This window comes from Pholcus phalangioides, unplaced genomic scaffold, assembly GCF_987345545.1.
Source record: "Pholcus phalangioides strain wild (caught in Gottingen) unplaced genomic scaffold, Ppha-v1.0 ptg000042l_1, whole genome shotgun sequence".
Taxonomy (NCBI): Eukaryota; Metazoa; Arthropoda; class Arachnida; order Araneae; family Pholcidae; genus Pholcus; species Pholcus phalangioides.
The window spans coordinates 38,068,452-38,084,919 of NW_028301628.1; the positions used below are offsets into that span (position 1 = coordinate 38,068,452).

General features: G+C 41.5%; 2 protein-coding genes across 5 annotated transcripts in view; one reads left to right on the forward strand and one right to left on the reverse strand.

The window, feature by feature from the left end:
• Nucleotides 1-16,468, reverse strand: part of LOC149064999 (uncharacterized) — a 108,381-nt gene that overhangs the window by 57,844 nt on the left and 34,069 nt on the right. The window contains exon 1 of one of the 4 annotated variants that reach the window (XM_089254919.1): nt 8,638-8,822. The exons of the other annotated variants lie outside the window; for them this stretch is intronic. The gene's annotated coding sequence lies outside the window, so the exon portion shown is untranslated. Of the gene's footprint in view, nt 1-8,637; nt 8,823-16,468 lie in introns of those variants that run through there. 4 annotated transcript variants of the gene reach the window in all.
• Nucleotides 11,036-11,498, forward strand: LOC149065000 (uncharacterized). Its single transcript, XM_089254644.1, has one exon. The coding sequence runs from the start codon at nt 11,088-11,090 to the stop codon at nt 11,496-11,498; it is 411 nt and encodes a 136-aa protein (XP_089110770.1). The 5' UTR covers nt 11,036-11,087.

Sequence of the window (16,468 nt, forward strand, 5' to 3'; positions counted from 1 at the left end):
AATTGTTACTTAAGCAATAGTCACACGGATTTCTCAAGATTAAAGAGAAAATATATAGGTTGTATCAAGAAATCCATTTTCTGAAAAATATCTTAAAGCCGTAATATTGATTTTGCGGAAAATGAGAATGCAATGCATTTAAACGCTTATACGCGTCGCAAGTCCATATTTCATGGTAGCTACAGGCATGCCTATATAATTAACGTAAATTCAACGAAATGATATTCTTTTGATATCAGACAGGTAGTAATGTAACGTCACCAAAGCAGGTCAGACTTTAAACGTTTGTAACTCGAAAAGTATCACGGTGCAGGTAAACATCAGTGCCATCCAAGACTAAAAAAAAAATGACACATCAAACAAAACAAAAAACGGGTAGCCATCAAACATTTTCCTTGTGAAAGTGAAACGTCAGGAAAATGAATAGAAGGGGAAAATAACGTATAAATATATACGCGTTTCAGATGCTCACGAAATATTCCTCATCATCTGAAAGGAAAATATGGAAATTAAGTACTAAAAAAATGGGAGCGAGAAAAACCCTGAAGGGGCTTCTTAAAAACGCAGTCTCATCTTTATCATCGAAGACGACATTTTAGGGATACGACAATATTTCTACGGTCATTCAGCCATTTATGAGAAAAACGTAAATAAAAAAAAAACTGAAATCGAAACATAGAAAGTAGGTTACAACGTCTCCGATGTTAATAGCATTTACGACAATGGAATAAATAACCAGAAACCTTTTAACTTGTCAAGAAAACATATTATATTAAATGAATAGTCCGTATTTTCAAAAATATGACCCCATTTCGTTTTCTTCCCAACTGTAAACCAAATATCGTTATCGTTAATCAAGATGTTAAATAACCTGTATTTCTTTTTTCAATTAAAAGAACGGGAAGTTTTTAAGAAAAGAAAATTTCAATACGACGAATGACTAATACGAATAAGAAATCAAACAATTTTCAAAATCAATAAAAAAATCTATTTTGAGGGACAAATAATGCAAAAGTGGGAGGAGCGTATCCATGGTAACGTCTTTCACGACAGTAACGAAACAAGCCATTCGACATCGCGACTGACGTCATTTCGTTGTGGTGTTTTCAAGATACTGATTGGTGGAAATAATGTGTACATTGTACAGGGATAGCGGTAATTTCGTCTTATAAATTCAGGTACCTATCTCAGCGATGCATTGGTCTAATGTTTGATTTAAAAATTATGACAAATATTTCTAATTAGCAAAGTGTTTATTTTCCGAAATTGGAATCATTTCGTAGCGTCGAAATGGATGGCCAAAGGGCTTGGGTGCACAGACTTCAATCAGACAGGGAACCAAAAATTATTGAAAGCCTTCTGATTCTAAAATTATTTCTCCCATAAATTCTGAATTTTTATTAACTTGGAAATATCTCTTCCCATAAATTCTGATTTTGTATTAGTTCTGGAATTATTTGTCAGAAATTCGGAAATAGTTTTCAATTGATCACGGAAATAGTTTTCAATTGATCACGGAAATAGTTTTCAATTGATCACGGAAATAGTTTTCAATTGATCACGGAAATATTTTTCATTGATTCTGTGAACTATTATGGATGTTCTTCCATTAACTTGAAATTCTCGTCGTATCTAAATTCTCATTATTATCATTAAATGAGTTCATATTCTTCATATACAGAATTTCAGCATTCCTGTGTATCACGTAATTATGTCATGCCACTTTGGATGCCGATTTCTTCCCAAAAATACAGTATATAAAAACCACGGCACAAAAAGAGCCCCAAAAAATGACCAGGTCCCAGCACAGACAACACAGTGTGTTGGGCACAGGCCGCCGAAATAGTTAAGGCAACTCTGAAACTAGCGACACAACACACAAACGGATTACTAACCAGATTGTAAGTGGAAAGTGGATTCGTACGACCCATCTCAGGAGCTACTGCGACCCCATAGGTTAAGAACCCCTCGCCTAGCATATGAAATAAAATTTCAATTCACACGAGGCCCGGCCAAATTGGCCTTGGGCCGCTACTGATTCCATTGTACCGATATCATAACGTTTTCCGTGTGAACTTTTACAATCATTTTTTTCTATTTTAACACTTCAAAAATACTTTCACACGTTTCAGGTAAATCCCTGATGCATAGAACGAATCACCTGAGGAAAACAATTTCGTTTTTTTTATTATTATCATCGATACGCGCTTCAGTTGGCGCATCATCATCGCAAGTTCTTAACGCGTTAACTCAACCGAACATTAACCCTTAAAGAAAAATGGCGTAATCTTCAATTTTATTCGCCATGTTTCTTTTTTTTTTGACACAACACACCCGCGGGAATCTCAATTATATACGAAACCCTATTTAATGGCGCACGAAAAATGCATAATATAACGGATCGAAACCCATAAAGCCGTGTAAAACGGATAACACTTGTGATCTCACAAGGCCCTTAAGCACTTCAATAAACTCATAACAAAGGGGGGGGGGGAAAAAAAGGTAATTACGAAATTATCAGAGCGTAATTTATTCACGACCGATCGATTTTTTAAAAATGAAGTTTTTTTCTAAAAATAGTTATGTTTAAAATTTCAAATCGATGACGTCATTATAGACAACCAATCAAAATTGATTTTACAATGCCAATTTTTTTTTTCCTTCAAAAAAGGAATACTTTGACTCACTCGTATAATCTATGTACATACATAATACATCGGTGTCAATGGAGTAAAAAAATGCAAATTGTAAAATTAAGTGCGCCAAGGGTCTTTCTGGAGATAGATATTTGGCGAGAAAATAGGAGATTTAATCTGCTGATACAGTGATTTTCAAACCTTTGGTCTCCATTGACATGATGACTCCTAGTCATCATTTCCCATGGCATCTCACCCTAGCCACCAACAGTTCCTTCGTCTTAAATGGTCATTATTTATCAGCAGCTTCCTTGTATTAATTGTCCATCCTTTATCAACAGCTCAATTGTCCTGATTAGCCACTATTTTCCAGCAGCTTCTTGTCCAATTCCTCATTTATCAGCAGCTCCCTTGTCTTAATTGATCATTATTTTCACCTCGACTTCTTACTCAAGCCAACGTTTAACAGCAGTATCCTTGCCTTGGCTTCTATGCGTTAGTTAGCTATCATCTGCCAACAGTTAGTTCTCTTGCCTGACGTTTATCATTTCCCCACGTTTCCTTTGTCTTGCTTAGCCACCGTTTACCAGATGCTTTGTAGCAACTTTAAGGCGCGAATGCGAGCCGATCTCCCCCTCAAGGTTGCTCTCGCCACAGAGAGCAACAGACCTACAAACAGTACAAATGTAATTCAGTCATAACACATCGGCCTAAAACGATAAAATATTCAATCATTACACTTCACTCATTGTTAGAAAAAATGGTGGTAGATGGCAGCACTACCCATAACAAGCATTACACAGAAACAAACTTCACGTCAGGTTTCACTACACGTACACGCACATTCCAATATGCACAAATTCGTTAGAGGTTCCGCAGAGGAGTATGGATGAGGTGCGCGCGCATGTCTAGTTTAGTATTAATCATAACACATCACTCACTTCACTTCTGAAACATAGATGGCGGCGCTGAAAAATCGAACACAACAGGTACATACCCACTCAGACTGTTAGGTACACACACAGTCTCACTTCCGGCACTACGTAGTAAATCGCCCATAGATGGTGAGAAACCTGCGTTGTGTTCGGTTTGAAAGAAAGAAAGAAAGAAAAGCTGCTTTGTAGCCTTATTTACCATTATTTACCCACTATTCCCATGATTTACAAAGACTATCATTTTCCAAAGGCTCCCCTGTCTTTTACAAGCCATAATTTTCCGTACCCTCGCATTTATTTATCAGTCATTGATCATTTACAGCGAATCCCTCGTATTACTGTGTCGTCATTTACCAATGACTCCCTTTCTTATATATAAGCCATCGTTTACACTACTCCTTCGTCTTAGTGAGTCATAATTCACAATGACTCCGTCTTCATATTAAGCCATCATTTACCAACGACTCCCTAGTCTTATTTAGCCATCACTTACCAACGAATTCCTCGCCTTACTAAGCCGTCATTTACAGTGGCTTCTCTACGTTTGTTAGCCATCATTTACAAAGTTTACCTTTACGTTGTCTAGCCATCATTTACAGTGGCTCTCGTCTTACTAAGTCATCATTTATCAATGAATCCTTTGCCTTACTCAGCCAAAACTGACCACGACTGTCTTGCCTTACTAAACCATCATTTACCAACGATTCTCTTGCCTGATTCAGCCATCATTTACTCTTTCGCCTCCTTCCCCTCCCCCCCTAAAAGCGACGAAGTACACTTCCAGAACCACCACGCTAGTGCAATGGGTGTCCCTGTCCACGTACCGATTTCGCGATAATTTGGCGAACCTTTTCTCCCATTTGGCTAAAAAAAAAAAATAATAATTGCCTGACAAATTATGCTACTAATACCAGCAGGAAACCTGTAGGACAGACACATTAATGACACATCATTCGTCATCCTTCATGTCTGCCCAACACGACTACATTATCATCATCATCCGCATAATAATGATGTCGATCCTTCAAGGTTATCAGCTTCCATCATTCAGTAGAAGAAAAATAAGACGCGTATCTCGTGGTCCTCAAAGAAACCACACATCCCATAATTCCAAGCGTCACCCTTAACAGGTTTCCATTTCTCCCCCTAGCGCGTGTTTATAAAAGGACAAAAATTAAAATAAGCTCTAGTTTCGATTTTCAATATATAGTCAAACTCGGTTATACCGACATCGAAGATTCCGTGGAATCTTTTGTCGTTGTAATCGAAGTGTCGTTAAAACATAGGTCGACTTTTTCAAGTACAAAAAAATATATATAATCAGATGCAGTAATATGCTATGCATGAAGCTCCATGCTATGTAATATGCTAGGCATTATCGATTATGATAAATAAACTTTATCAACGACTTGCCATCGTTTGACTCTCTTGCCGAAAAGCCGTCATTTACAGCGATTACCTTGTGTTATTCACCCATCATTTAGAGCAGTGTTTCCTAACGTGGGAGTTAACGCCCCCCTAGGGGGCGATGGGATGTTCCAGGGGAGCCGGTAGAAGCTACGGGTATAACATAGGATCCTATGGGTTAGATTGCGTTGGGGGGCGATGGGACGAAAAAGGTTGGGAAACCGATTCAGAGGTTCCTGTTGGAATGTTAACGTGGAAGTGCGTGTGGTTCTCTCTCAAGCCATCATTTGCAGCGTCTTACTCCCTCGTCTTACTAACCTATAATTTACCAACGGCTCCCTAGCGATCACTTACCAACGACTCTCTTACCTCATTTAGCCATCATTCACAACGACTCGCCTTACCTTATTCAGACATCATTTACAACGACTCTCATCTGACCAAGCCATCTTTTACTAACGAATTCTTTGCCTTACTCAGCAAAAATTCACTGCGACGCCGTTGTTGTCTTACCAATCTATTATTCGCCAATTCCCTCGATTTAGAAAATACAGCCAAACTCTGTTAAAACGATATGTTAGATTCCGCGGAATTTTTTCGTTATGACCGAGGTGTCATTAAAACCGAGGTTGACGTTTTGACTAGTTTAAGTACAAAAAATTATAATCAGATGTAGCTATTCTCCATGTTCTGGACTTCAGTTCTAGGAATTTCCTCGGGAAAGACAAATGTAGAGAAATGTGTCGTTACAACCGAGGTCATTGCGTTTCGTTGTCGTTATAAGCAAGGTTCATCAGCGTTATTCCATATGTGGGAATCAGTTTGCAGCTTCTACTTAATGCTAATATAGCAGAGGTGTCGTTCCAATCGAGGTCGTTATAACCGAGTTTGACTGCATTCACACACAATTCAAAACAGCGACGATAACGAGATTTAAGACGCGTCGAGTTAAATTACGTGACGGTATTTCTCAGTCCCGTGGAGCGTTGAGAATCGAAATAGTGTTATTGTGTGTCCAGGTCTTGACGGTGATGCCCAGGGTCATGGAAACTAGAACAATGGTCACACATCCGGTCATGTCTTTTCCTCCTCTTCCCTCCTCCCCCACAAAGAACACATCTCCATTACCTTTTCCTCTCTTTCTTGACGGCTATTTCCATTGACTCCCAATTCTCTGTGTAATTACATGGTAACACTATACAGACATCAGGTTGGTCGCGTGCATAGTGTGAACGAACACTTACGAGAGATAAGAGAGAGGTGGCGTCCTTCAACTACCGTCACTTCTTCGGACGTTTTGACCTCTATTATTGCTTTGGATTGTCACGGGCCAGTTACTAGAGACGGGCCAGCGGTTCATGTTAAAAATGCATTTAGAAAAAACGTTTCTCGAACTTTTTCTGCACCAGCGGAACTTTTGAAATAATTCCCATGTCCCAGCGAACACCGCGAAACAATATTCTTATTATAAGAGACACTTGAAGCGATGTATTCATGGTCTAGGGTAGTGGGTCTCGACCTGTGGTACGTGCAGTGGCGTATTTACGGATGGGTGTGGGAGGAGGGGGGGGGGGTTAGCGGGCTGTAGCCGAGGGTGGCAAGTTCAGGAAGGCGGAAAATTTGTAGAATGAGTGGCCAAGAAAATTAGTAGAATAGTAGAAGGGCGGCCAAATTTTGTGCATCCCTAAATAAATCCGCCTCTCCGGAGACAGTAAGGGACTAGGCTACTGAATGATCTAGAGCGTTTGCAAGCATGTGGATGACCAAAAGAGTGACCTACAAAGTGAGGGTTCAGACCAGTGAGTGACCTACAAAGTGAGAGTTCAGACCAGTGAGTGACCTACAAAGTGAGGGTTCAGACCAGTGAGTAACCTAGAGCGTGTGAAATCATGTGCATGACCAAAAGAGTGATCTAGAGCTCGTGCAAAAATGTGAATGACCCAAAAAAAATGACCTAGAACATGTGTAAACGTGTAAAAGAGTGACCTATGAAGAGAGGAACCATGTCAGTGAGTGACCGAAAGAGCGACCAAAACAGTGTGCAAGCACGTGAGTGACCTATGTACTTCCAGGAGTGAGGGGGGGGGGGAAGACCAAGCACAGGGTGGCGAATTCGAGGAAAGAGTAGTCACGAAAATTAGAGAATGGGAGAAGGGCGGTAAAATTCACTCAGTCCACAGGCGGCCAAACCATAAATGCACTTCTGGGTACGTGACGAGACATTCACTGATACTCAGGAGAAACGATTAAAGTAATTTGAAAAGGACGAAACACACACACATTAGTTGTATGAAATATTGAAAGTGTGCGTGAACATCTTTAGGGTTAGCATGATTACCACGCATTTCTAAGATTACGTATAACTACCGTGTATTTCGAGTATTACGCCCGTCTCCTACGCATTTCTGAGGAATATTCCAGATTTCTACACACATTTCAAAAAGGTACGCCTCTAACGCAATTTTTTCAGCGCGCAGAACGCGTTTCTTTTATACATTTCTTTTATGCAGGCGCATATTTATATGGGTATAAAGCACCCGCGGGAGATCTCGGACGCCACTGGCTGTGATCGAGCCTGGGAATATGATTTCCGTTAAAATTGCCGCTCATTTCTAGGAAAACGCATAATTACCATGCATTTCTGGCATAACGCATACTATCATATGTATTTCTAGTCTTACGCCAGTCCCTAACTAACGCATTTCTAGTTTTAAGGAATTCGTCTCTACGCATTTCTAGAATTACTCATAACCACCATGCATTTCTATCGCTACGCCCATCTGTCACGCATTTCTAGGGTCCATCATCATGCAAGCTTTCTACACATCTCAAGCATGGGCGGAGATACGAGGGGGGGGGGGCATGAGTGTCATTACCCCCCCCCCCTCCCGTCCTCCCCAGCGTCAGTGGCGGACCGACTGATGTAATGCATATTCATATATATGAATTGACAGCTTCCATCATCGTGCCTCTCCCCCCCCCCCACCGCAGCCTTTCACATCCGTTTATGATCTCAAGGGGTAGCCAACGCATGCCCCCCCCCCTACGCATTTCTAGGGGTGACTAGGCTGCTTGTGAAGCACAAAATGCTGGTGAAATATCCGCTGAGATATTCACTGCGTTTTTAGTTTTTATAACCGAATTTTTTAATGGGTTACCGTATTTTGGAAGTATATGGCATCCATATTTGCTATGAGCACCTGTTTTCTCAGCCACCTCGTTAGGCATTTTGCCTGTTGTGGCCTTGTATCAGTATAAAATTTAAAAAAAAGTTCAAAACCACTGAAAATGAGGGAAAGAACCGCAAAAAAAAAAAAAAAAAACTAGCGGACAAGCTCGTCTCAGGCTTCATTTGCCGTTTTATTTCCCCTTTCATTTTTCCAGCGATATCTGAATTCGTTCTACAAAAACCAAAAATTCGTCTGAGCGAATCGCAATTCTTCCGACACTTACATAAATTATGACTAGCAGAGCAACAGATAACACAAGCATATATCAAATTGATAACATTATTAACTTGATAAATAGCGATAAATAGCAAAAAAACAAACAAACAAGGACCAAAGATCAGCAGCTGGAATGGAATCCAGATATCACGCACGCGCGTCGGGTCGGACCGATAGAAAAGAAACAAAACAAGATGTTCGACAAACACTTACCTGTGAATTTATTTATTTATTTAAATGGTAATTTAGCTCGTTTCAATGTCAAACAGCAGCGCGTCTGGTAACCAGTTTTGAAGGTTGAGTGCTTCGAGAATTAAAAAGCTTACGGAGAAGCTCTTAAATAAGATCTGAGCTGAAACAACAACGTCTTTTGGCGTGGAGAGGATCCAAATGAGACTCCTCAAAAGAAGAAATATAAAGAAGCGCCAAGAAGGATTCACATCCTTGTCCCTAATTTCACACCAGAGATTTATTATACGAAATGTCTTTTTTCCCCCCACCCCTTTTGCCGTGGTGTCTCCGTCCGGAACTGTTTCTGCACTTGCTTTATTTTAAAATGGAATCGGAGATGGAAAGACACCACGAGACACACACACAAAGGGAGTTGTTACCTCTTCTGTCATGGCGCGAACCGACAACAATGGCTTTGCTTTTTTTTTTATCCTTGCAGGAATTTCGCTGAACGATCTTTTCCCCCATCATGATGGTCATTGTTTTGTGAAGAAGATTGGCCGCGTGGTGGTTGGTTGGCAAAGGGTTCTTCTGGATCCAGATTTTGAAGCAAGAATGTCTTAAGATTGAATCATATAGGGCAGGGGGGTTCTAAAACTGTGAGCCGCGGTGGCACGCCATTTGGAAAGGGACGCCGTCGTGGGGTGCGCACACCCTTCATTCATTCTAACCCGGCACATATCAAGTCTATCGCCATGGGCAATTTGCTACCGATTGACTTCTGCCGGAAGTGTTGAGTGTGTATGAACACCTAACAGCCTGAGTGCGTATATAGTGTTGCGTGTGAGTTTTGTGTTGCCGTCTATGTTTCGAATTGTGAATGAAGTGTAGTGATTGAATATTTGTGCTCTCTGTGGCGAGACTTTTTAACGGGTAGATAGGCTCGCATTCGCGCCTCAGAGTTGGGAGCTGCGGAAAACCAACTTTAGCCACGGCGGTTGTGTTGGAACCCATAACCTCAATTTTGTGTCTCCTTGCCCGCTGGTGGTCTTTCGGTGCTTTTCCACCATGGCCCACGTCTCCTGAGACGAACCAGCTTATATCCCCTAAGGGGACAGAGTGGGGGCCATGGTTGGTCTGGAGGTCTTTCGGTGCTTATTGCTCCGGGCGTCGAATCGCTCTTCCACCCATGGCCGAAACCCTCTGGGTGATCAGCTTATATACCCTATGGGGACAAAGCGGAAATCATGGTCGGTTTGGGTCCTCGCGATGCGAGTCCGTCACTATGACTACTCGACCACCACAGTGGTAGTGCGTACAGCACGTACGCATTTACAGCGATACCCTACATACGTCTCTTCATCTAGGACAGGGGGTCTTCAACCATCACCTCCTACAGATAGAAGGCCCCTGCAGTGTTTGCCATAAACGTCATTCAGACTACCTAGCAAGTTTGCCACACAGCATCGTATTTCGTTTCTTCTTATTTTGGCGTCGAATCTTCCTGATTGCCTCACAAAAGCCGCATAGTGATTGGATGTGGGGCATAGAAATCGCCAATTCTGAGCCCGATCATTTCTTTTCCTCACAACATTGATACTGGCACGAGCAGGGAATTTTTTTTCCCTGGATATTCTGATGGAAAATAGACTACTTACTGACGTCACAGGTAGAGTGCGGAGACCTTCTATCTCTAGGAGGTGATGCTTCAACCCATGGCCCGCGAGTCAAATGTGGACCCCACCTACAACTTTTTTTCAGGGAATAGCTACTTTGCATAAAAAAACTATAAAATTATAAAAAAATATTCGTTTCAATCGTTGACTTCAATAAAGAATAAAAATCCAAGTAGGCGTCATGTAAAAAACGAGAAAAGCGGGACACTTTTGCAAAAAAGTCGGGACCCTCTGGGAAGAAAGAAAACCGGGACGTATGGTCACCCTACTATTGCGTGTTTTGATACTCTTCTGCCGGAGCAACATTCGCGAGCCTGGTGGAGCAGCTCGACATGCCGCATTTGGGCCCGTGGGTCGAGGGTTGTGCACCCCTCACCCTTGCCACCCGGGACAGTTGCTCTCCCCTCCCCCTCCCGTCCTCTATTTCCTGTCCCGGTCCTAAGAAAATTTGGAATAATAATCGAAGTCGGATTGGTTTCAGTTTCTTCTACATCAACTTGATTATACAGGCAGTCCAACACATCTGAGCTATCTCCCGTTTGGACAGGTCTAGTGACGTCACTGCTGAAGAGTTCTAGTTTTCGGTACCGCAGTAACGGTCGGAATTCTTTTCCGTTGGCTTCCTGAATTATTCCGACAGCGATTGGCAACACCAGACGACATAACGGAATCCTTGTTGTCGACGATCGCGGGTGTTTCCTGTGCAGAAGTTGCGATAAAAAGAGCTCGTCTGCGTGCTGTTTCCGCAGTAAAACTGTGACTTTTTCAGAAGAGTGACCATTCTCGAGGGAGCGGAGGAAACTTTTAAGAAAAGAAATGGCAGCTTTGAATCCCCAGTACGAGACGATCGGCAAGACGTTCGTCCAGAAGTACTACGCCTGCTTCGACAGCACCAACAAGGCGGAACGCCTGAACCTCGGCAACTTCTACATCGAGGACAAGTCGCTGATGACGTTCGAGGGCCAGCAGATCTTCGGCAAGACCAAGATCGTCGAGAAGATCCGCAGCCTGCCTTTCAAGAACATCGCCCACGCCGTGACGACGGTCGACTGCCACCCGACCTTCGACGGCGGCGTCCTGGTCTGCGTCGTCGGGCAGCTCAAGACGGACGACGAGCAGCACGCCCATTCCTTCTGCCAGTCATTCCTGCTGAAGCAAGGGCCCAGTTCGTTCTACGTCGAGCACGACGTGTTCCGGCTCGTCATCCACCACACCGCCGCCATTTGAGGGCGGGCCACACCCCTCCCCCCCCCCCTCCTGACTAGTGAGTGTGCGTTTCTCAGTGCCGATACGTGTTCACGTCTAAACTGTCCATGTTGTTGTCGTGCTTGGACATATATATTATCATCATTGCTTAATCAGTTTCATTAATATGCTAATAAATGTCGTTAAAATATCGACAGCCATGGTTAATATAATCTAGTCAGGGCAGGGCCGTCTTAACAGCACCATGGGTCTCTGGGAAGGGGGGGGGGACGGCAATTGATGTCCCGAGGCCCCTGCCCAGTTCGAAGTACCTACCTTCCAATTTCCATACTCTCGAAAAGTCATAATACCGTATCTAGTCAGGACGGGGCCGTCTTAACGGACTCGTAAGCCGTTCAGAGCTTGTGATAACTGAATAGCTGCAATGTTATGTTATCACGGCCCTTCACCCACCCACCCCCTCCCTCCAGGACCTCCATGGATGTGCTTGCGCGGTTAAGACGGCCCTGCATCTAGTAAAATAACAGCATTATTGTGGTTTCTATATAGTGAAAACTTTTCAATAAGGGATGCCCATGGGACCACGGCCTAGGTAAATACGAACTTTTTTTTTTTTTTGTGAGGGAGGGTTCCTTATATGTTGTCCCTTATTAAAGGCTTTGAGGCTCATTCGCACGCAAGGGAAGGAGGGGGCGGGGCATGTGGGCTGTGTCTAAAATACACGAAAAACAATTTTGGGGCCCCCTGGAAAAAAATGCGGAGCACTTGCCCATGCGGGACTAGACTTTCAGTTTCTCCTTTAAGTAGAGGTGTCTCTTTGTCACCTTCAGGGTGAATGGGTCAGGACATCCATCCCGCAGCCGGAGTGTCCCTTGAATGAAGGTTAGACTGTATAAAAGTGTTGAGCCCACTGTCTATAGCCCCCCCCCCCCCGATTTCTGCATGGGCAAGTGCAGTGGTTGCCCAAGGCTCCAAAATTTAAAACATCTTTGACCCTGGTCGCCAGCTCTCTCCCCCCCCCCCCCCGATTCTTGCTTTACCCAGGGTCTCCTCGTGTCAATTCGGGCTTTGCACATCTAGCATGAACTATGAACATGTCTTTCCCACATTCTGGAGCAGGGCCCCCCCCCCTTATAGTGAACTTGTGGGGAGGAGGAAGAGAGAATCAACACGGGCTGCCGCCCTGGAGAGAGCTTTATCTTCCCCCGTTGCATCTACGGTAGAACGTGGAGAGCATAAAGCCCGCATTCTTCTTGCGGGCCATGCTGAAGCCGTTCAAAGCAATGCCATTGAGCCTTGCGTGACAACTGCAACATAATTATTTCCACAGATTCCCCCCAGCTTGCACTTTAAGACTGCCCTGCATCTAGTTTAACAATAACCTTGTTGTGGTTTCTATATCACTATAATACAATAGGTTAATACAGTGAAACCCCTCAATTAGGGACCAGCCTTTTGATGGTAACCCTGGTTTTGACCCCCCCCCCCCTCTTAAATAGAGGTGTTATTAGAGGCGCATGGGGCGCCGCTTTAGGAGAGATCCTTAAATCCGAGCCGAAAGGCTGCTGGACCAAAAGAACACGTGACCCTGGGCGCCGAAAATATGCCTCGCACGGGTACAGATTTTTTCCCCCCTCGAGCAGCCCTTGGGTATCTCTTACTCGGAGGTAAATAAGTTCCTGTTCAAGAAGTATATACTCTCGATAACGTCTTCCTTGGGACAATTTTGTCCACGGATAGTGCCCATTATACGTTAAAGCCAGTTGACGTTATTCAAAAAGTGTCCGTTAACGGGAGGTGCCCACGAACGGGAATTTTCCATTGTAGGAGGGTTCTACTGTACAAGTCCCGTGTCCAAATTCCCGCAGTGCTCGATGTCTGCATGGGCAAATGGAACTATTGCCTAGGGCTCCAAAATTTAAACATCCACTGAGTGACCAAACATCTTTGACCCTACCCACTAATTGTCTTTTCCAGTGTCGGGCCCTGCATATCTAGCACGAATAAAGAACATACCCCCCCCCCCCACTACTGCAGGCTCCATGAGCTGTGATCTCTGGCGATAGGTGTCCCGGTAGAAAAGTATCCATACACGAAACACGATAAATATCTAGGTTGACCATATTGCCTCTATAAAAATACGGGAAATCGCAATTCATTCTGGTTATCACCAATCATAGCCGAAAAAGTTGCCAAATGCAAGTAAAGTTGCCAATTACAGCGTGGGAAAAAAAATAATAAAGGCAAAAGTAAAGGCGAAAATTACTGCCCAAAAGTTATCAAAGGTTAATAAAATTGCCAATTACTGCCAAGAAATTTTCAAAGGCAAGTAAAATTGGCTTAAAAAAAGCTTGAGAGCTTGAAAAAAAAATTGCCAAAGGCAAGTTCAGTTTGCCAATTACAGCGTGAAAGAAAATTGCTGAAAACTCGCCAATGACGGGTCAAAAGGACTACAGATATGGACTACTATATACAAATAAATGTAAGGTAAATATCTTTGCATGCCTGTAATTAATAATTATGCTAGTCATAATTATTTTATTTCAATTTATTATGATGAATTTACGAGTCATTATAATCTTAATTCCCGATTTCAAAAATTCATTTTAGCCTTGTTGAAAATAGAGGAAAAAAACGGGACATATATTTTATAAAAACAAATTCAAGGACGGCCAAAATTATGGGAATATCCCGTAAAATACGGGTCACCATACAAATACAAGTTTCTGGCCCGCGGACTTGGAAGGTTGTGCGCCCGTGGGGAAGGGGGGGGGGTGTATTTACGGGACGTCTGGCATCGTAAGTTTTCGAATATTGTTAGATTACGATTTGAATTCCGACACGACTCAAAAACATCGGCTGTTGTAGGTGCTTTCGACCGGGACGTCTGGTCACGATGATGAAATAATCTAATTTCTGCTGAAACTATCGTCTGCAGGATATGGTACGGCGGCACCATCTTGAATCAATTAAATGAGTCTGCAACTGAGTGTGTATGTACCAGGAGCCTTCTAGCAGTAGGAAAAACAGAAAGGCCTTTGCTCAACTCAAAGGCCATCGTCGAAAGGCGGAGGATTGTATCCAGTGTCGCCAGTATGTTGAAAGCCACAGACTAGAGATATACTATTATTACACTGTGTTGAAAGCGAAGAGGATCGCCTACGCCGTCGCCATTCAGGTACGCCCCTGTGTGTGTCTCATGCTAATTATTTCGAAGTTGCGACACCTCGTACGCCTAACATATTAATAATTCCGTGCATACGGTGACGCTGTAATTGGTTCTAGAAAGAGAGGTGTGAGAGTATACAAATCACGAACGCCGCCATGTTTGTTTTTCGTATGGGCAGTGGCGTCTTAACAAGCCCAGAGGGCCCCCTCCGCTTGAAACGGGCCACATATTATTGAAAGCTTTCAAGGAATTACCTCTTCATTTTCCAATGGTTTCTTTCATTAATTCTGTAACTATTTTTTCTTTCCTGTATTGCAAATTTTCATTAATTCGGGAAATTTTCCATTAATTTTGGGATTTTTCATTAGATTGTTTCAGTTGTTGTTTTTCATTAGTTTTTTTTTCTCATTTATTTCTACGATTAATTTCAAATTTTCATTTCTTCTGGAATTACTTCTTTCGTTAATTCCCTTTAGTATTTTTTCATTAATTCTGCAACTATTTTTCATAACTTCTGGAAATTTTTTCATTAATTCTAGAAATTTTTTCATTAATTCTAGAAATTTTTTCATTAATTCTAGAATTTTTTTCATTAATTCTAGAATTTTTTTTTCATTTATTCTGGAAATAATTTTTTCATTAATTCTGGAAATAATTTTTTCATTAATTCTAGAAATTTTTTCATTAATTCTAGAAATTTTCTCATTCATTCTAGAAATTTTTCCATTAATTCTAGAAATTTTTCCATTAATTCTAGAAATTTTTTCATTAATTCCAGAATTTTTTTTCATTCTAGAAATTTTTTCATTAATTCCAGAATTTTTTTTTATTAATTCTAGAAATTTTTTCATTAATTCCAGAATTTTTTTTAATTAATTCTAGAAATTTTTTCATTAATTCCAGAATTTTTTTTTCATTAATTCCAGAATTTTTTTTTCATTAATTCTAGAAATTTTTTTTTCCATTTATTCTGGAAATAATTTTTTCATTAATTTTGGAAATAATTTTTTCATTAATTCTGAATTTTCATTGATTCTGCAATTACTGCCATTAACTTCGATATTTCCAGTGATTCTGAATTAATTCAATAAAATTTCGATTTTCATCAATTAGTGAAGTATTTCAAGCATTAATCTCATCATTTCTAGAATCCTCTCAGTATTTTAACATTTTCCATTTAATTCAGGAACTATTTCTTTTTGTTTTTCAATTTGTTTTGGATTTCCCATCGATTAGGAATTTCCATTAATTCTGGAATAATTTCTCTCATTAATTTGGAAACCTTCATTGATTCCGAGAAATTACTTCCTTCATTAGTTCAGGATTTTCATCAATTTTATCAAATATCCATCGGTCTGAATTTTTAATAATTTTAGAATTATTACTTTCATTAATTTTTTTTTGTACTGATCTTTTTCAGCATTCATGTGCATTCTGTAATAATGTATGAGTTTTTAGATGCGGCCTCACCGTTCTCTTTCCCAAGAAATATCGGTATAAAAAGGGGGGGGGGGCCCGGGCTAACCTTATCCTTGAAAATTCTGGGAGCCCCGGAAATCATTAAAACGCTACTGTGCAAGAAGATTGGCCCCAATTAATGGACAGTGGGGAGGGTCCAAAAATTTTTTGAAAATTTCCAAGATCTTTAATTCATAAATTAAAAACAAGGGAGAGGCCCGCCCCTCTTCTTTAGCGGGACAGCCCTTACTGATGCGGGGCAAATTCGAAAATAATAGAGGGCTATAGGTGTCGATAATTTTGTTGCCCCTAAGCTCAGATTTTGTCTATTTTCTGCGTAGTGGGAATCGGCATCCGAAAAAAC

Bases quoted from the DNA above. Each gene is read 5' to 3' on its own strand.
- LOC149065000 (XM_089254644.1), top strand. From the start codon at position 11,088: ATGGCAGCTTTGAATCCCCAGTACGAGACGATCGGCAAGACGTTCGTC.